This window comes from Balaenoptera ricei, chromosome 7, assembly GCF_028023285.1.
Source record: "Balaenoptera ricei isolate mBalRic1 chromosome 7, mBalRic1.hap2, whole genome shotgun sequence".
NCBI lineage: Eukaryota > Metazoa > Chordata > Mammalia > Artiodactyla > Balaenopteridae > Balaenoptera > Balaenoptera ricei.
Window position 1 is genome coordinate 15396298 of NC_082645.1, and position 21390 is coordinate 15417687.

At 39.7% G+C, this 21390-nt stretch overlaps 1 protein-coding gene and 1 long non-coding RNA gene across 2 annotated transcripts in view; one reads left to right on the forward strand and one right to left on the reverse strand.

Annotated features, from left to right (window-relative positions):
• The window catches only part of UGGT1 (UDP-glucose glycoprotein glucosyltransferase 1), a 111088-nt gene that overhangs the window by 85259 nt on the left and 4439 nt on the right, over positions 1–21390 (forward strand). Inside the window, exons 29-40 of the mRNA XM_059927720.1 lie at positions 716–905; positions 4880–5038; positions 5903–5988; positions 7735–7819; positions 8957–9045; positions 9554–9658; positions 10904–10988; positions 12030–12212; positions 13615–13775; positions 14828–14942; positions 19040–19156; positions 19603–19771. Coding sequence (XP_059783703.1) covers positions 716–905; positions 4880–5038; positions 5903–5988; positions 7735–7819; positions 8957–9045; positions 9554–9658; positions 10904–10988; positions 12030–12212; positions 13615–13775; positions 14828–14942; positions 19040–19156; positions 19603–19771 — 1544 coding nt within the window. The remainder of the gene's footprint in view (positions 1–715; positions 906–4879; positions 5039–5902; positions 5989–7734; positions 7820–8956; positions 9046–9553; positions 9659–10903; positions 10989–12029; positions 12213–13614; positions 13776–14827; positions 14943–19039; positions 19157–19602; positions 19772–21390) is intronic.
• LOC132368907 (uncharacterized) overlaps positions 15369–21390 on the reverse strand; it is a 40347-nt gene continuing 34325 nt past the window's right edge. Inside the window, exons 2-3 of the long non-coding RNA XR_009504182.1 lie at positions 20617–20781; positions 15369–19821 (exon numbers count right to left, since the gene is read on the reverse strand). This is a non-coding gene — a long non-coding RNA (uncharacterized LOC132368907). The remainder of the gene's footprint in view (positions 19822–20616; positions 20782–21390) is intronic.

Genomic DNA, 21390 nt, shown 5'->3' on the forward strand with positions numbered 1-21390 from the left:
AAGAGCAGTCATTTCTAAGTTGGAATGTATGTGGCTCATTTGCATGTATCTTGAAAGGAAGGCAGGCTTATCTGCATACTCTCTGAGCTTTGGAATGGTCATTTGTGAAACAGGTCGCCTGGAAAGCAGTCAGTAGTAATAGTGTAGCACATCTGGGGACTGTGGTAAATTGCCACCTTGCGAATGCGCTGGCTTCTATAGGTTAGATTCTGAGTGAATTGAAGCTGTGTTTGAAAGTGACGGAAGGGTTCCAGCTTTCACCATTATCCTCGGATAGGAGCAATGTTTAAATGATTGCATACAGTGTTTTCAGGGCGCGCCCGAGAACTCAGCCACCACTTAGGACTTTGTTTTTGAGAGAGCGGAAAGTGAGTTTCTTTCACCAAGGGGAGGCAAGTGCTCAGGGGAGGCAAGTGCTCAGGACATGCTTGTGACTCCAGTAGTGGCTGCCCCCATCCCCCCACCCCCCAACAGGGCAGGAAGGAAGGACCTCCCCTCCCAGCCCCACCTCCCCTGCTCTCCTCTCCCGTCTGCAAGAACCACAGGACGTACAGTTAGGTCAAGAGGTAGTTTTGGAAACACTTTTCTCAGTCTGGAAGGAAGCCCTTCCAAATCCAGTTTGTCTTAAGCCAGTTGTTTACCTGTGTGGATGCATATAAGCTCAAGGACTGTGGTTGCATTGAAAGAAAATTCACATCTTTCTTTTCCATTTCAGCTTTTACCGTTATGTCTTGGAAGCAGAGATTTCTTTTACTTCAGACAATAGCTTTGCTAAGGGTCCAATAGCAAAATTTTTGGATATGCCACAGTCTCCTCTGTTCACTCTGAACTTGAACACACCTGAGAGTTGGATGGTAGAGTCTGTCAGAACGCCGTATGACCTTGATAACATTTACTTAGAAGAGGTAAGAATATCTTTGCTTCCCAGTGTCTAACCACATGCAAAGCCTGTTGAAGATGTAGTGGTGGTAGTCTCTGACTGAACAGACTGGACCACAGTCTAGGTGGGCTTCTGAGACAGTAGTGTTCGGGTATAATTGTATTTTTACAAATAACAGCCTAGTAGATCTAATTCACATACCATAAAATTCACCCTTTTAAAGTGTACAGTTCAGTAGTTATAGTATATTTACAGAGTTGTGCATCCATCACCACTGTCTAATTTTAGAATATTTTCATCACCCCTAAAAAAAACTCCATACCCATAAGTAACCACTCCCCATTCCCCTTGCCCCTGGCAACCACTAATCTACTTTCTTTCTCTATGGATTTGCCTGTTCTATTACATTTACCTAAATAGAGTCATATATTTTGTGACTGGCTTCTTTCACGTAAATTATTTTCAAGGTTCATTCATGTTTTGGCATGTATTAGTACTTCACTCCTTTTTATTGCCAGATAGTACTCCATTGTATGGATACACACATTTTATTTATTATTTATTTATTTATATTTCACTGATAAACATTTGGGTTGTTTCTACTTTTTTACTAGTATGAATAATGCTGTTATGAGCATATGTGTACAAGTTTTTGTAGATACACTTTTATTTCTCTTGGGTATATACTTAGGAGTGGGATTGCTGGATCATATGGTAATTTTATGTTTAACTTTTTGAGGGATTATCAAGCTGTTTTCCAAAGTGACTGCATCATTTTTCATTCCTGTCCTAATGACAAATGATGTTGAACATTTTTTTATGTGTTTATTGGCCATTTGTGTATCTTCTTTGGAGAAATGTCTATTCAGATCCTTTGCCTGTTTTTAAAAATTGGCTTGTCTTTTAATTGTTGAATTGTAAGAGTTCTTTATATATTCTGGATGCAAGTCTCTTGTCAGATACATGCTTTACAAATATCTTCTCCCATTTTACAGGTTGTCTTTTCACTTTTTTGATGGCGTCCTTTGAAGCACAAAAGTTTCTAATCTTCATGAAGTCTAATTTACCTATTTTTTGTTGCTTGTGCTTTTGGAGTTATAGCTAAGAAACTGTTGCTTAATCCTAGGTCACAAGGATTTACTCCGGTGTTTTCTTCTAGGTCTTTCACAGTTTAAAACTCCTACATTTTACTTCTTAGATTCATTTTGAGTTAGTCTTTGTATATGGTGTGAGGCAGAGTTCCAGCTTTATTCTTTGCATGTGGATATCCAGTTGCCCCAGCACCATTTGTTTTAGAAACCTATTGTTTCCCCCGTTGAATGGTCTTTACATCTTTTTCAGAAATCAGTTAACCCTAAATGTGAAGGTTTAATTCTGGGCTCTGAATTCTATTCCATTGGTCTCTGTGTCTGTCCTTAGGCCAGTACCATACTGTCTTATTTACTGTAGCTTTGTAGTAAGTTTTGAAATTAGGAAGTGTGAGTTTTCCAGTTGTGTTCTTCTTTTTCAATACAGTTTTGGCTATTCAGGGTTCTTTGCATTTTGGAATTGGCTTGTTAATATCTGCAGAAGAGGCTGCTGGGATTTCAATAGGGATTGCATTAAATCCCTAGATGAATTTGGAGAGATTGCCATCTTAACAATATTAAGTGTTCTGAACCATGAAAATGGGATGTCTTTCCATTTATATAGGTCTTTAATTTCTTCGAACAGTGTTTTGTAGTTCTTAGTGTACAAGCCTGTATAAGATCGTGTCATCTGCAAATAGAGTTTTGCTTTTTCTTTACAATCTGGATGCCTTTTATATACTTTTCTTGCCTGATTGGAAAATTTTTAAATTACTGATTCAATCTCTTGTTGTAGGTCTGTTTAGATTTTCTATTTTGTCTTGAGTCAGTTTTCAAAGTTTGCGTCTCTTAGGAATTTATCCATTCTATCTAGGTTATCTAATTTGTTGGCATATAGTTATTCATAGCATTTTCTTATAGTCTTTTTTATTGAATAGTGATGTTTCCTTTATCCTTGCTGATTTCAGTAAGTTGGTTCTTCTCTCTTTTTTTTCCTGGTCAGTCTAGCTAAAAGTTTGTCTCCATTTGTTGATATTTGCGAAGAACCAGCCTTTGGTTTCATTGGTTTTTCTTTATTGTTTTTCTGTTCTCTGTTTCATTTATTTCCATATAACTGTATTTGAAGTCTCTAAGGTAAGTGGTCCTTTTCCCCTAATCCATTTTCAAAGATAGTGCAATTTCATTTCACTGATGTCTCTTCCCAGCCCTCACTCTACACCTAGCTCAGAGTGTATTAACAAAGGAATTAAAAGACATGGTCTTTACTTCCAGGGAGCTTATGGTGCCTCAGAGCCTTCTTCCTTTTTAAAAACATTTGTCTCTGTGTCTGCCTTAAATATCTCTTATTACAATTGAAGCCTGTTTTCTGGTTCTCTCTTCTTGGGAATTGGGAGACTGGAAACTTGAAGATAGTTACCAAAGTAATTAGCAGCCCTCTTATCATGAGATTGAATAACTCTAGTTTCTTTAAGTAGAAACCCTTAGGTACTAAGTTGGTGGCAGGGAGAGAGAGAGAAAGAGAGTGTGCACGCACGTGTGTGTGTATGTGTACATACGTACACACCATATTTTTAACAAATAGGGAACCCTTGAGGAACCAACTCTTGTTGAAGAGACCACACAAAGCACTAAAGAACAGTGCACAGAAGTATAGATCAAATGCAAAGCAGGTTTCCTGCAGGGCCTTCCCTGGTGGTCCAGTGGTTAAGACTCCGTGCTCCCAGTGCAGGGGGCCTGGGTTTGATCCTTGGTCAGGGAACTAGATCCTGCATGCCGCAACTAAAAAAAAAAAGATCCCGCCTGCTGCAACTGAAGTTACCACACGCTGCAACGAAGATCTTGCATGCTGCAACTAAGACCAGGTGCAGCCAAATAAATAATAAATATTTGTTAAAAACCCAAAACAAAAAAACAAAAGCAAAGTAGGTTTCTTCCGTATCTCCCAGAGTTTTTACTCCTCTTTCTTAGGCTTCCTCCAGTTTCTCTGCATTCCACTGAAAATACAGAGCCTGAGACTTGTGAGCATGTGGAGGTTTCCCTCTTAGCTCTTATTATTATACTTTTGGAATTTAGTATTGCAATAACATGTTAAGCTCCAAGTAGTTCACTGTTAGGATTAGGTAGGGTTATAAAACCAAGCCTGAACTAGCCTGGGATAGAAACTCTTTAATTAGCTAAAGCCAAGCTGCCCTAAGACTTTGTAGTTGTATCCTATTTTCTGCAAGAAATTAGCAATAATTTAGGCAGTCGGTGCAGAACGTGAATGGTTTTATGCCATTATGGAGCCATTAAATTCATCTTGGACACTTGCATTTAGAATAGCAATATTTTCAGCTACGTTCCAAAGGCCAAGATGAATTTGCATTGCTCTCTGATGTTTCTCTCTTTTCTCGTATGAGCTAATCCTTGTAGGATTGTTTAATCTGTCTTCTCCATTATTTGCTTTTAGATCTGTTCACTCATTTGGCAGTTTCATCTTACATGCTTTTTTCCCAGTACTACTCTTGTAGATGAGCATCTTATCCTCTCTGTACTTTAGGAGTAATCTCCTTATTGTTTTTTTCTGTGTCCTTTTTCCTGACTCTCCTTCCACCCCACCGTAGTTTCTAAAGTTGTGTACTCTTGTTAACTACCAGCACAATCAAGATACAGAGCATGTCCATCACTCCAAAAGGTTCTCTCATGCCCCTTTGCAGGTAACCCCTCCTCCTCCCCCTGGCCCCAGGCAACAGCTGATCTGCTTTTTATCCCTATAGTTTTGCCTCTTATTGAATTTTTTATAAATGTGATCATACGGTATGTTGCCCTTTATGTCTGGTTTCATTCACTTTGCATAATGCATTTCAGATTCATCCATGTTGTTGCATGTATCAGTAGTTTGTTTCTTTTTATTGCTGAGTGGTCTTCAAGTGATTTAATTTTGATATTGCAGGTGGACAGCGTAGTGGCTGCTGAGTACGAGCTGGAGTACCTGTTACTGGAAGGTCACTGCTATGACGTCACCACTGGCCAGCCCCCACGGGGACTGCAGTTTACCTTAGGAACTTCAGCCAAGCCAGTCATCGTGGACACTATTGTTATGGCTAATCTGGTAAACAATCAGTACATCCGGTGGTGATACTCAGTCATGTTAATTTGGGCACTGCAATTTATGATAGAGCAATTAGCATTCTGAACATGAGGGAGATTAAAATTCAGGATGGACTGAATTTGGTCAATATAAAAATCAGCAGTTTAGGGCTTCCCTGGTGGCGCAGTGGTTTAGAACCTGCCTGCTCATGCAGGGGACGCGGGTTCGAGCCCTGGTCCGGGAAGATCCCACATGCCGCGGAGCAACTAAGCCCGCGAGCCACAACTACTGAGCCCGCATGCTACAACTACTGAAGCCCACACACCTAGGCCTGTGCTGCACAACAAGAGAAGCCACCACAATGAGAAGCCTGCACACCGCAACGAAGAGTAGCCCCCACTCACCGCAACTAGAGAAAGCCTGTGTGCCGCAACAAAGACCCAACGCAGCCAAAAATAAATAAATAAATTTGTTAAAAAAAAAAAAATCAGCAGTTTAGTTAAACTTGTAGATTGGAATTACATGACAACTTAAAAGAAAACATGCTAGAATATTCTACTCTAACCAGATTGGCTCCTGAAAAAGTATTGCTTGTGAGCCGACAGCGTTTTTCCCTTCTTTCTCTTTTTCTTTTTGGGATTTGAAGCTTATTCACACATCATGCATTGCTTCTTCACTGAAGTACAGCTAAAGGGCAGGCTTCTTGGCTTGACGGGCCAGTATTTTGCTAGTGTTTCTAATATGTAGATTTTAAGAGTTGCATTCGTTTGTTAACCATCTTATTTAAAATAAAGGTGACTGATATTTCAGAAAAAGAAATAACTGTCCCTCAGAAACAGCATTTTGATGTTTTTAAGAGCACTAAAATTTGTCTTCTTGTCCTAGGGCTACTTTCAGTTAAAAGCCAACCCAGGAGCTTGGATTCTCAGACTAAGGAAGGGACGTTCTGAAGACATTTATAGAATCTACAGGTAGGATTAAGTGATGCAGGTACATTTTTTTTAGAACATTCTGCAATGAGAATCAGCTTGAATTGAATACTGCACTGGCAATTACCCAGGCAATAAGAATTTAATTTGCAATTGTATGTGTGATGAAATGGTGCTTTTCTAGGAAATTAAATGTGGGAGACTTGTCAGGGTATAATTGGATAACAAGCAGTGTAAATACTAACAGTATATACAGTCAAGTTTGACTCTTTGGTCATTCTTTCGTGCTAACAGTATCCCAGGATCAAATCATTCTGTCACTGTGATGAAAACCATAGGCAGATGAGAAAGTGAGTCATTTCAAGAAAGGAGAAAAGAAATGAAGAACAGTCAGACTTTTCAACCCTGGATAGTATATTTCTCTACCCTGAGTGAGCTGCAGATTGACAAGACATGTGAGCTTTGGCCATGGAACCTTGGTGCGAGCACTTGTCTTTCCAGGCCTGAGGTGCTGCAGAAGTACTCCCAGAGCATCATCGGTAGCCTGCTTTTTGCTTTAAGGTTTGCTACAAGTGACTGTTAGTTTAAAAAAATTGTACTGCCTTTTAAAAAGGTGTGATCTAAATTCTGCTTAACACAGTTTAAATTAGCCTTAAGCTATGTGAGAAGACTTCATGCCAGTTCATTTCGGGAATGATTTCCATGAGAGTTTATTTGAAAACATCATCCTGTTATGTCTTCATCGTAGCTTCATAGTCTTTTCTGACCCACATGAGAGCTATGTGGATTTCTGCATATTTCTTACCAAGAAAGTAGAAGATTTTTGTATTATAGTAAAATTTTCACTGTACATAGTAGGGTTTTCGTCTATTAATGTTTTCCCCAAAAGCTTATGTGTTGTCTTTCTGAACTCCGTCCCTGCTGTGTGCCCTTTTCCTGGCCAGTCCTCCTACGGTGGCCAGCACCTCACGGTTGCGGGCTCTCTTCCTCCTGTGCGTCCCAGGCTCTGGAATGTTTCATGCTCCCTGTCAGGAGCTCGCCTTTGCCCGAGAACTTTGCTCTCTGCTGGATGACAGTGAATCCAGTGAATTCATGTTCTGTCGTGGCTTTCTGTAGTTATCACCTTAAAATTTGGTGACTGGTAATTTTAGGCATTACAGTTGATTAGTAGGGAAGTACTATTTTCAGTTTTTCCTCCTCTGCCCTGTCTGCTTGCAGACAGAGCTCGTTAGAGTTCTTCCTCCAGAGGAGGGGCGCCAGATTGAGTGCAGGGCCTAGGCTTGGCTGTGTGCCCCCAGGAAGGACAGAGCAGAAGCGTTTACAAAACTCTGAAGTAGAGCCATGTCTTGCGACTTGCCCACTACAGAGCAGTAGTGATGCGTCTCCGGTGACGGTGCAGGGGCCCAGGCCGTCAGGTGCTCCTTTATCGAAGGGCGCCGTGCTTGGCTCAGACCTTGTGAACACAGACAGTGGTTCCGTGCTCATCGTGTGCTTGCCAGCACTGGGAGCCTCTCACTCTGTGGAAGGTCGTTGCAAGAGGAACTCAGGAAGGAAGTTCGGGCTGTGACCGATTGGCATACTCAACGTGTACGGATAGAGATTTTGACAAGTGCTTCTGCGTAGCTTGAAGGGGTTTCCTGCGGATTGTGAGAAGATAATTTGTTCAGAAAAATCTCCTTTATGATAAAGATGATGGACAAATATGGGGGGTTGATATCAGACCACTTACTGCATGTTGAGACCTGTGATCTGTGATACCTGTCTTCCTCTCTTCCTTTCTTTTCTCAGTCACGACGGTACAGACTCTCCACCTGATGCTGATGAAGTGGTCGTTGTCCTCAACAACTTCAAGAGCAAAATTATTAAAGTGAAGGTGAGTTTGGAATATTAAGGCAGCCACTCTATTAAAGTTGGTAAAAGCAGCAGTAACTTGGTATTTCGTAGCTATTATGTAAAAATACGTATCTTGAAACCAGCCCCAAACCACGTGAGGTGATGGAATGTGTTAACTCCAGAAATAGTGCCGTTATTGTGCTGATCCTTTCACAATATATACCCATACCACGTCATCGCGTTGTATACCTTACATTTACAAGTGTTATTTGTTAATTACCTCTCAGTAAAGCTGAAGGAAAAAGAAACCAGCCCAAGACTTTAATTCACCTTTGGAATTCTACTGTAGCGTTTATAGGAACGCGCTTGAAATGCAAAATGTCTTCTGTAAGTATGAGTTTGTGGCTTTCTTCACCTGAGAGATTGCCCCTTTTGGGTTATCTCAGTGAGCAGTACAAGTCTCGTTTTACGTAAGATGTTTTCATAGATACTGCTTTGCTTGTACAGCCACAGTTCACATTGTTATTCATGATTTTATTCTCAGAAGATTGGAAAGAATGCCAATGAGAATTTCAACACCAATAATAAATGGTAGCCTTATTTAATTTATTTTCACTTCTGCTTTCTGTTCTCAGAATTTTGAAGTTCCTAGTGCCTTAAATTCAAGTAAAAGGTATTATGGGATAAATAATCATTATACACAGTAAAATCGAAAGCAGATGACACACGGTTGAGCAGAAAAATGATCCCTGTGCTGTCGAGAAGATTCGACCCCTGTTTGTACTAGTCAGCCCTGATGCAAGGCTGTCACATGAGATGACTCTTCCTGACAGTTAGAGCTCGTGTGTGCTGCCCTCTTTCCCTAGAACTAGCGGTTAGCTTGCTGAATTGTGCTTCTGATTTTACTCAGACCATAAGGTTCTCTGCCCGTTTTTCAAACCGAAAACAGTTATTGTCTAATTAAAAGAGGTTGCTATCTCCTCACTTAAGACTTTAATGTGATATGATGAGCGCAGTTTGTTGAATACGTCTGGACTCGGGGCGGATTGTACCTGCTGGCAGGATCATTCCCTCCCTGGTGTTGACAGTATTCACAGTATGCGTCTGGTGAAGATCTGTCTAATGCCTATTAGACCCAGTAGGGGGAATCAGATCCATCACGTGTGACTGATTGCAGGTTCAGAAGAAGGCAGACATGGTGAATGAAGACTTGCTGAGCGACGGAACTAATGAGAATGAATCTGGATTTTGGGACTCCTTCAAATGGTAAACTGGCATCATAAAGAAGTAATGTTTTTACGGAAAAACTGATATATAAGCACCATCCCTCCCTTTTGAGTATAATAATCCTGTTTGGGCTTTTCAGATTCTGCTCTGTGCAACCAAATGTTGCACTTGTGCTTAGAGTAGATGAGTGTTTCCCACTGATTAACTGAAAGAGGTCAGCGTCCCCTCATGGTGGGGTGACTTCTGTGCCCTGGTTCTTGACTGCTGTTGGATTTTGCCTGCTGTTCGGAGGGCTGAGTGGTAATTGCTCAGTTAACCTTCCATTGCATGTCTTGCGTTGGGTGGCCTAGCCTGCGTCCAGTCTTCTCCTGAAGCTACACGAGGCCCTGTGGGCAGCCTCCCTCTCGTTGGGCAGCTGCTTTTGCCGGCCTTGCGCTCTCGGGAGGGAACAGGGATGGGAAGCAGCGTCTCCTTCCCTCTCCCCTTAAAGGGCAGTGTGTCTGCACCAGCGCTTCAAGTGTTCTTGTTCTTACCTTTCTTGTTATAGGGGCTTTACAGGAGGACAGAAGACTGAGGAAGTGAAACAGGAGAAAGATGACATAATTAATATTTTCTCTGTCGCATCTGGTCATCTCTATGAAAGATTTCTTCGGTTAGTCATGTTATTTCAGAATATATGCATGAATTTGTTACAGGATTCTTATTTAGGGAGTACGTGTTTCATGGGATTCTGCCTGTTATACTTCTGTGTATTTGACACACTCTAAGGATTGTGACTGGATTACCACATTTAATTGTATTTGTTTTGATCCAGCCAGACTCATGAAGGGGAGATAAATGCATCTGTGTACCTATTACAAGGCTGTAAACATACTTCAGTATCACTGTGCACACATCATAAAGAATGGTGTTTAACTGTCCACCAAGCATCGCTTAAACCAGAAATTAGGAGGTTAACATAGAGAATAGAGGTGGAATAGGGCCATGGACCTGCCTTCTGAAGATTCATAGGATGTTAGAGCCAGGAGGGATCTTAATTCCGTTCTGTAGACAGTCTGAGATTCAGAGGTTGGAAGGATTCGCCTGAGGTCACAGAGCCAGAGCAGAGGAGAGGCACAGGCTTGGGCTGGTTGACACAGCGGTCGCCAGGGGGACGGCCCTCAGGGCGCCTGTTGTCAGTGGTCGGGAAGGCCTTTGCCTGAGAGTAACTTCCTAATGCCAAGGTTCTTTTTCCTTGTAATTTTCCACTACAAATCTAGTATAGCAGCTAATCAAGATGTCATTTTACTCATGTTTAGCCCTCATATTCCCAAGAAATAATATCTGACCTAGAATAGTAATGTCAGATGTCAATAACAACTGAATTTAATTAAATTCCTTGACTCAAAATTTGCTTTCGTTTGTTTCCAAAGTAGGGAATCCTGAAGCTGTAACCACTTGCTGTCCCCTTACCTCGCCCCGCTCTCCTCCCTGGCAGGCCCTGTCCAGGCCGTGGGGGGCAGTGCCCTGACACAGAGCCGCCGGGCTTTTCCAGCTTCTTTTTAGCGTGATGTTGTCAGCTAAGCACAGCCTCCAGGATTCATTTGTACCCTAACTAACGTGTCAGTTCATGAAGCAGTTTATTTAAAGCTGTAACGTAATTAAAACATGTGCCTTTATCAGTTCGGTATATTACTATAGGTAATAAGTAGTCCTTCTTTCCCATCCAGTGATAACGCTGTAAAAATGAATAAGGGCAGTTTTCCATTGTCCCCTACTCAGGGTCTCTCTTTGCCTAATTGACCCATCGGTTAGCTCTGCCACAAAGAACACTGAGTGGTCTCTTGATGGACTCTCCTTGGTTTTGTTGAGATTGAAAAGATTTGGACAATTATTATTATTTGCTTTTGTTTGACAGCATAATGATGCTATCAGTACTGAAGAATACCAAGACTCCTGTGAAATTCTGGTTCTTGAAGAATTATTTGTCCCCCACGTTTAAGGTTTGTTCCTCAGGCTTTGAAAAGGAAAATATTCTTATTAAGGAGATATGTACAGTGTAATATACTTTTTGCTACTTCTACGTTATCTGTATAATTTAAAAATTTTCCTTGTATTTGGTTACCCTAATTCACCCGCATAATTCTATGTTGATTATTCTTCCAGACTGGTCTGTTTGGGGGGAGTAGTTGTTATAAAACTGAACACAAAATTGTGACTTGTTTGAAGCTTGGATAACATAGGAGGAGAGTCTGTATCTTTTGTTTTGATGGAGTAACATTCCTCCTCTGAGTGTGCATGTCCTTGTTTAATTAGAAAGCACAGTGCAGGTTTCCAGTGAGAAGGATGGTTAGTTCTGTCATGAACAACTATCCAGTGATCTGTGGAAGTAAAGGATCATCTGTGCAAAACAAAAACACGCTTGGAAAGTTTTCCGCTTTATATCAGTTAGTGTTTGTCATCTAAATTGATTTATTTGCATCTTTGTTGTTGTTGTTCTTCTTCTTCAAGCAGCTTTTAATGTACTCAGTAATATCTCTCCGAGAGAAGTGATTCACTTCTGGTCCCCTGAAAGTACTTACATGTAGAATCTGAAAGACTTAATGGCAGCAACCTTGTTCAGAGTACTTGGGTTTGCTGTGTCATTCCCCGGGCTAGACCTAGTGGTGAGAGAGGCTTAAAATCAAGCTCAAAAAAATGTTTTACTGAAATCAAGTTTCGACAGATAAAGTCCATTTCCCTTAAATACACACACACACACACACACACACACACACACACACACACACACATAAATTATCTAAAAGCCTTCACTTAAAGATTTCTGTCATCTCACGTGGTGATGAGAAGCCATAAAAAAATGGGGATTTGACAAAAGTTTATATGTATTGTTTTATGTAGTCACGAGTGAGTCAGGGTCACATTTCCTCGTTAGACCACTGATATGGTAAATGTGTTGTACTTGTGCCATAATCGTGGATGGTTGACTTACTTGTTTTTCTTAATCAAAGTAAATGATTGTTGTTCCCTGTGTCTAATAATAGGAGTTTATACCTTATATGGCAAACAAGTACAGTTTTCAATATGAGCTTGTTCAGTACAAATGGCCCCGGTGGCTTCATCAGCAGACTGAGAAACAGCGTATCATCTGGGGTTACAAGATCCTCTTCCTGGATGTGCTCTTCCCGCTGGTTGTTGACAAGTTCCTGTTTGTGGATGCCGATCAGGTAAGCTCTGGAAGACTGGGCTTCAGCAGTTTGTATGAAAGGCATTGGGCTTCCTTTCCTTTTTTAAATGATTTTATCTTTCCAATTATGGAAAAATACATGCTTAGTTTACATTATTTAGAGTATATGGAAATGTATCACCCAGATGTGATCACTTTTAGAATTTGCATTTGACATATCTCCTTTTCATCTTTTTTCCTGTTGCCTCTTTTACATAGTTGTGATTGCATTGTGTATGCAGTTTTGTATCTTAAATTTAGTTCATTTAACATACAAACTGACAGTTGGAAAATTCATCAGTTTAACACAGTGCTTGCCATCATCGCCAATTATTTGCCCCAAAGCTAGAAGTTACTGACAAGGGTAAGAGAGAGGAAGTGCAAGTAGGTGGCCTTGAGAACGTGGAACTCTTCAGGAGGTCATCCTGCTGTCAAGATTTGACTTAATTAAAAGGAACACAATTTTAGAAAATTACAATTTTTTTTTTTTTTTTAATTTATTTATGGCTGTGTTGGGTCTTCGTTTCTGTGCGAGGGCTTTCTCCAGTTGTGGCAAGCGGGGGCCACTCTTCATCGCGGTGCGCGGGCCTCTCACTATCGCGGCCTCTCTTGTTGCGGGGCACAGGCTCCAGACGCGCAGGCTCAGTAGTTGCGGCTCACGGGCCCAGTTGCTCCGCAGCATGTGGGATCTTCCCAGACCAGGGTTCGAACCCATGTCCCCTGCATTAGCGGGCAGATTCTCAACCACTGCACCACCAGGGAAGCCCCTAAAATTTCTAATTTTAGAAATTTTAGAGCATACAAACTCAAAAAGTGTAAATATACTTCTACCCTACAGCCTTTCTCCTTATCCTGAGCTGGCTGAAACCTGAGTTCCTCATCTGAATGGAAGTGATGTAATGTGTGCAAGTCACTTGGACAAAGCTTTGTCCAACTCTTGGGAATTCTGCCCCCTCTGGCTCACTTATATCACAACTGGCTCAACCTGAAGCACGCTTTCCTAGTTCTAATATAATCACACTTAATCCTTGCTGAGCACTTACTGTGTGCCAGGCGTCATTCCCCATCATTCCCCGTTAGTTTGTGTAATCCTCCCAGCAACCCTGTGAGATCTCCATTTTAGATGAAACTGAGTCACAGAGAGGCTGTGCAATGTATCAATTATTCATTTGTTTTATTTCTGCTTTTTTTTTTTTTTTTGAATGCTTATAATACTCTGTGCCAAGCACTAGGCTAAGCGTCTTACCATGCTAGTGAGGGCAGTCAGCCTAATCAGTGGAGGAAGCGAGGCTCGAGCGGGGTCTCCTGCCTGTGCCGCTGACCCCTGAGCTCCCCTCCGTATTTTCAGGAACCTGCTGTCTGCATGGTTGTTGAACGAATGACTGTGATCCTCTCTTCTTCAGATTGTACGGACAGACTTGAAAGAGTTAAGAGACTTCAATTTGGACGGTGCTCCTTACGGCTATACTCCTTTCTGTGATAGCCGCAGGGAAATGGACGGCTACAGGTTCTGGAAGTCAGGGTACTGGGCCAGTCACTTATCCGGGCGAAAGTATCACATCAGGTACTGAAAAAGGAGTACCTCTAATGCTGTTGTTTGATTGTCTTTAAAATTAATTTTGTATATTTAAAGTTGTGAATAGGTAATACATTAATGTGTTTCAAAAATAAAAATTATAGACGATACACAGTGAAAAGAAATCTTCCCCGTCTGTCTCTCTTCTTCCCAGTTCCCACTCCCACAACAGATAAAATCCTCTATTAATTTACTGTGTGTCCTTCCAGACTTTCTTAATTCTTAGGTAAACAACTGTGACTTCTTTTTTACACAAAATATATACTATCTTATTTATAGTTTTGTGCCTTGCTTTTTTTTACTTGATGTCTCTAGTAGACTTTATGTCCACATGTGGAGAGAGACCTTTTTCCTTTTTACATCAACATATTATTCCAGTATATATATTATTTATGGTCTTCCTATGACATACAATGTTGTAGTGAATAATTAAATATGTAATTGTGTATATTTCAAGTGTATCTGTAGGATAAATTCCTAGAACTCCTAGGTTAAGCAGTGAACGAATCTGTTGGGCATTTGTTGCTTTTCTACATTATCTTCTCTGGGCAGAGTGTGATTTGGAGAGTAGAGGGATATGTAGGAAGCAGCATGTGTAGAGAAAAATGTTGGGGTGTGGTGATTTCAGTATTGTACTTTATGTTCTTGGTCCAAAAGAACTGTAACACTTGGTTGGTTTTTTTTTTTTCCTCTAACATTTAAGACATCATCAGGATATCTTTGGCTAATGGTTATCAGTCTTTATTACCAAACCTGCTGACATTTGCTAGGAATCTTTTGTCAGAGATGATTTCCTTTGGAAGGCAATTACTTAAAGAACAGTGACAAAGTGAGCTTGTGGTACCAGAATATGGGTTTTGTAATAACTTCCTTAGCCATCTTTGAAGTAGCACAGACTGACTCTGAGCTCCACTGTAGACCTCAGCTTACCTTTTCAAAGAGAAGCCAGAATGTTTGCCTAGTGATCTGTTCCATTAATCAGTGCAGTTACTTTTCCTGCCATAATCCATGGTTATAACAAATGGATTTTCTCTGTCCAGTGCATTGTATGTCGTGGATCTGAAGAAGTTTAGGAAAATAGCTGCTGGTGACAGACTCAGGGGACAGTACCAAGGTCTGAGCCAGGATCCTAACAGCCTTTCAAATCTTGATCAAGTAAGTGGCCATTTTTTTGGTTAACCGGTTCAGTGATGGGTATACAATGTTGTGTCGGAAAGTGAAGTAGTATTTGCTTCTCAGTTTTCTCCTCTGTTGGGACAATGTTTTGTGTCTTCATGGAAAGGAATTTGTGTGTGTGTGTGTGTGTGTAACATTTTTATCTGTCCTCAAGAGAGGACATAGTGGTGAAAAATGTCATGGGCCTGAGGTTGGTTTGGGGAGGAAGATAGAAGGAGGACACTGCCACTCAGAACCATTACCCTATCTTTTCATTTTGTACCCGGCTAATCTGATAAATTTGTTTCTCTGCCTACTAGGGTCAGTGTATTTCTCTTCTTTAGGAACTAACTAGCTCAGGATTCACAGCATAGAATATAGTATCATAATTTCCCTTTTTTTCCCATATCAGAAACCATGGTGTTTTTTAAGAAGTTTAGGTGAGTCACTGTTTATTAATGCTAAACATTTTTTAGAGGTGAGATTATAGTTTGTGTTTTAGATACATAGTTTCACATATTTTGTTTTGCTTAAGTCTGCCTTAAACATTTTTAAGCATTTGTGATATATAGCACCCATAAAGAAAAGTGAGTGTACAAAACAAAAATTTATAAATATATACATATTCATATGCACCAAGGAATTACCACAAAGCACATGCCCATGTACTACCACCCAGTTTTAGAAATACAACATTACTAGCATCCCAGAAGCCACCCTCTTAACAGAAGTATCCAGCATCCTGACTTTTGTGGTAATCACTCCATTGCTTTTCTGTATTGAATTACTACTTACACATGTATCCTTAAACACTATAGTTTTACCTGTTTTTTTCTGCCTGTCTCAGTGGGATTATACACGATGTACTCTTTTGAGTCTAACTTCTTCTGCTTAATGTTATGTTAGTGAGATTCATCTGTGTTGTTGTGTGAAGTGGTAGTATGTTTTGTTTATTGTACATTTGGGTTGTTTTCCATTTTTGTCTTCTACAGATAATGCTGCTGTGATCATCGTTTATGCACATGTGTTGGTTGATGCACATGTATACGTATTTCAATTGTGTGTGCAACTACAAGTTGAATTGCTGGGTCATCAGATTGGTCCATCTTTATCTTTACTAGATAATTCCAAACAGTTTTCCAAAGTAGTTCTGATTTATACTCCCATCAGCAGTGTAAGAATTCCTGACGCTCTTTGTAATTTTGAGTAATACTTATTGTTAATCTGTTAAATTGATAGATGTGAGCTGGCAGCCCATGTGGCTTTCAGTTAGAGAGTTTAATCCCTTTACATTTAATGTAATTATTAGTGTGGTAGGATTTACATCTGCCAATTTCCTACTTGTTTTCTATATGTCTTTTGTGTTTCTCAGTTCCTCCATTACTGCCTTCATTAATAGATATTTTAATTCCCCTCCTGTTTCTTTCACTATATACCTGGAGATTTTCCAGGGGTTTTTTTTGTTCTAGCCCAGTTGCTCTAGTCTGAGAAAGTATTGTGTATGATCTCAGCCATTTGAAGTTTGTTGAGCTTTGCTTGTTGAGCTGACCCAGGTATGATTAGTTTTGGTAAACATTTCAACTGGTTTTATATTCTGCAGATGTTAGGTGTAATGTTTTTCTATGTATGTCCATTAGGTGAGGTTTAGTGATATGTTGTTATGTGTGTTTTGTCTGTCTGTTTTTCTATTAGTTACTGAGAGAATTGTGCTAAAATCTCTTTCCATGTTGTGAAATCTTTCTTTGTCTTTGGTTTTGTCAAATTTTGCTTGATGTGCTTAGAGACTGTATCATTCAGTACCTAAAAACTTAGAAGTCATATATATGTCTGACAAATTAACCTTTTATTATCTCTATGAATGCTTTTTGGGCAGGGGCTTAAAGTGTGCATCATCTAGTATTAGTGCAGCTACGCTGGTTTTCCTTTTAGTTAGTGTTACATGGTATATTTTTTTAATCCTTCTGTTCTCAATCATTCTTTATCCTTATGTTTTAGTTCTGTTTCTTATAAATAGCTTATATCAGTTTGTTTTTTCACGTGGTTGTGACAGTCATTTAATTTGAACATTAGTCCATTTATAGTTAATGTAATCACCAGCAAGTTTGGCTTCTCCATAGTCCTCCTGCTTATTCCATATGTCCTGTATTTCTTTTTTCTCCTTAGTCAGTTTCTTTCAGATTGATTGAGGATTTTTTCATAATTCCACTTTCTTTCTATTAAACTATACATATAAAATAATTTTTTAATGATTAGCCTAAAGATTACAGTATGCATTTCTGACTTTGCAAAGGCTAATGTTAATTAGTGTATTTTACTCATCTACCAGACAGTGCAAAAACATCAGAACAGTTCTTCTCAAATTTTAGCATATATAAAAAAATCACCTGAAGAACTTATTAAAGCCTTAATCCCTGGGCCCCATCCCCCACAGGCTGATTCCGTAGGTATATGGTTGGGCCTTAGAATCTGCATTCCTAGCAAACTCTGTGCTGCCAGTCCACAGACTACATGTTGAGTATCAGTGTCTTAGAACTCATTACTCCATTTATCCTTATCTCAACCTAAATATCTTGTTGCCATGTATTTTAGATCTGTCTATATTTTAAACCCCAGAAGAAGTTATTCTTCTTGTTTAATATAGTCAGTATCTATTTAAATTTGAACTAACTCACATAGTTACCCTTTTGGTTACTCTGCATTCTTCCCTGCATTTCTGGGCTTCCATATTGGATCGTTTTCCTTCGGCCTGAAGAAGGTCCTTTACTTAGTGTTCACTAGTAACAAATTCAGTTTTTGTTGTCCGAAAGTACCTGTATTTTACCTTGATTATTTTTTACTGTGGTAAAATATACATAAAATTTACCATTTTAACTATTTTTAAATGTTCAGTGGCATTAAGTACATTCACAGTGTGCAGCTGTCCATCTCCAGAACTGTTTCATCGTCCCAAACAGAAACTCTGTACCCATTAAACACTTAACTCCCCTTTTCTCCTGCCCCCAGCCCCTGGTAACCTCTATTCTATTTTCTGTCAGTATGCATTTGCTTATTCCAGGTATTTTTGGAATCATACAATATTTTTCCTTTTGTGTTTGTTTTATTTCACTTAGCATAATGTTTTCAAGATTCATCCATGCTGTAGCATGTATCTAACTTTTCTTCCTGTTAAGATCAAGTAATATTTCATTGTATGTATATACATTTTGTTTGGATATTCATCTGTTGATGGACATTTGGCTTATTTCCATCTTTTGACTTGTGAATAATGCCTCTATGAACATCGGTGTACAAGTATCCGTTTGAGTCTCTGCTTTCAGTTCTTTTGTGTATATACCCAGAAGTGAAATTATTGGATCGTATTGGTTGTTTGTGTCTTTGGACAATGGAACGTTTTATTGTGTCAAACGCACAAGTTTTCCTGAGAGAAAAGCTTCAAAGCATAGAGTACAGCTGGCTAGAAAGCACGTGGGCTTCATCTACTTGGGATCAAGCCTCAGTAGACAAGGTGGATTCAGAGCTTCCTTTAAGCAAAACCTTGAAGTACAAGAGCCACACTCGATGCTTAACTGGCTTTTAGAAGGCGGTACTGTTTTTCTTAGAATTGCCCTCATGCAGGGAATCTAGGTGCAGGCTATTTGTGAGTTTTAAGCTAAAGTTTTTCAGATGCTTATTATGGGTAGATGTTTTATGGATCCTCTGAACTTCGTGGTTTTTAAAAACACCGTAAATAAATATTTTAGTTTCTCTAAGGTTTTTGGTACGGACCCTTTCTGTTTTAAAAATTTGTGATTGACATGTGATATGTAATGAGCAGCTAATTTGCTGTGCCATTTATTTAAATTTCCCCTAGGACTTTATTTCTAAACATTTTCTTTTATATTTTATTGAAGTATAGTTGATTTATAATGTTGTGTTAATTTCTGCTGTACATCAAAGTGATTCAGTTATACATATGTATATTTTTTCTTTTTCATATTCTTTTCCATTATGGTTTATCACAGGATATGGAATATAGTTCCCTCTGCTCTACAGTAGGACCTTGTTGTTTATTCCCCTAGAACTTTAGATTGTTGTGTTTTATCTTCTCTTCCGAACAGGATTTGCCCAATAACATGATCCACCAGGTGCCAATTAAATCACTCCCTCAAGAATGGCTTTGGTGTGAAACATGGTGTGACGATGCCTCTAAGAAAAGGGCGAAAACAATCGATTTGGTAAGTTGTCGGTGGCTCTTTCCTGCTTCTTCGTCCAGTCTGATGGATGACTAGATAATGTAGTCTTTCTCTTTAACTGTGCAGTTCAGGGACTGCAGAACTGCTTACAGCAACCTCAGCAGGAAGCCAAATCCTCCAGTGTGTGACGGGGTTGTTTTCACTACTTAGAATCGGTGAAGTTACCGCTGGTCTTCCAGATCACTCTGTGCCTTGTAACGTTTCCAGCGTTTCTTCTCCTGCCTTCCAGGAGCGCCCCACCCCTTCTTTGCAGAAGCTTTGCACAGCCCACTCACCACCACACTGCTTCTGCTGATACCGTCTGCTTCCTCAGTGTTGTTCTTTTCGTCCAGTAAGGACTTGTAACCCAAGAACAGAAACACCTCGGAATTCTCTGTAACATACCCTTCCTTCAGCTCAGTTGAAGTATGTTATTTTGGTTTTCACAGTGTAATAATCCAATGACCAAAGAGCCCAAGCTGGAGGCCGCTGTCCGAATCGTCCCAGAGTGGCAGGACTATGACCAGGAGATCAAACAGCTACAGACGCGCTTCCAGGAGGAGAAGGAAGCGGGGGTGCTTCACAAAGGCGCACCGGCACAGGAGCTGGGCCGACAAGGTACGCACAGGCTCGTGGCTTCAGGCAAGTCCTTCTCGGGCTGTCTCATTCTGTTTGTTGCAAAAGCAGAATAATGAGTAAAAGGACTAGAAGAAAGAGTTATTTAATCCTTCCATCCTGACACCTGCTAGTGTATATTGTTCACTTTCCTCATTCAGTTGGGTTCTAAACAGTATTTATTAATGCAGTTGCTGCCCTTTTTTTCTTCTTTCTTTCTCTTTCTTTCTTTTTTTGAAGAAAGACTGCTTTCTTTGTGATTATTGTTATTTAGGTTCATGAGTTTTGTGATACATCAGCCAAACCTGCCATTATTTGGGGGATCTCTTGTCAGATTCCTTGGTTTTTAATTAAATCTGTCCAGGCACTAGTGAATGAACACATTTAGGATCAAGACAGAGAACATATTGATTTGAAAAAAAGTATTCTAAGGACTAAATCTTCATATAATGTTTTCCCTACTATATGTACATCTTGAATGGTAGCCAATCTAAAATAATCATTAGAATACAAAAGTGACCTTGTGTAAACCCATTAATAAGCTGGGCTCTGGATTTTAATTTATTCAGCTCAAAACGAATTCTCAAAAAGCAACTATAGAACATGGATCTTGAGTGATTCTGAAGACTATGGCATGATATTAAAATCACAGCTAAAAGGTTGGATATTCACCATAAAAATAATTAGGTTCATGAGTAAAACCTCAAGGATTTTCATAGATAAATGGGCAAAGAATGTAGGCATACTGTTTAAATAAGAGGAAAACACAAATATAAATGAATTTGAGGAAACAGTAATCAAATTAAAGGAATCTATCATTAATACATACTGCATAGAAAAAAACGTACCTATTGATAATGCCATTTGTTGGGGGAGATGGTGATTAAACTGTTCTGGGTGGGCCTTGCTGAAGCTTTGTGCACTAGAACACTCCTTGTTAAACGGCAGTCAGTTGGTCGTCAGGAGCCGTTAAAATGTTTACATCCTCAGTAATTTCTCTCTCGAGAATTTACCTTGAAAGAAATAATTCAATACAAGAAAAAAGTTATATACATGGAGAAATTTATTTTATTATTACTTGTAAACCAAAGGCTTTAAAAAACAGTTTTAAACACCCCAAAATAGAAAATAGTAAATGAGCTACACTGCTACGTAGGAAAATGTTTACATGTTATTAAGTGAAAAAAGAAGAATCTTGACTAAAAATATGTGCATTGTTACTAGAAGTAAATATTGTACTTGTGAAAACAATATTTAGATGGAGTTAGGGGTATGCAGCTAGTTTCCATGTCCTTAAAAATTAAAATGTCTTTTTTACTTTGTCTTTGCTTTCAAAATATAACACAAACACACTAAACCAAAGCTCCTAAATATTTAAAAAGAGAGATACAGTGGAGGTAGGGACACAAATAATAGGTTTCGTACCAGAAAATGCCTAGTCTGTACTTTTTTTTTTTTGGCTGTGTTGGGTCCTTCGTTGCAACACTCGGGATCTTTCATTTCAGCGTGTGGGCTCTTAGTTGTGACGCGTAGGCTCCAGGGCTCATGGGCTCTGTAGTTAGCGGCACGCAGGCTCAGGCACGCGGGCTTAGTTGCCCCGTGGCGTGTGGGATCTTAGTTCC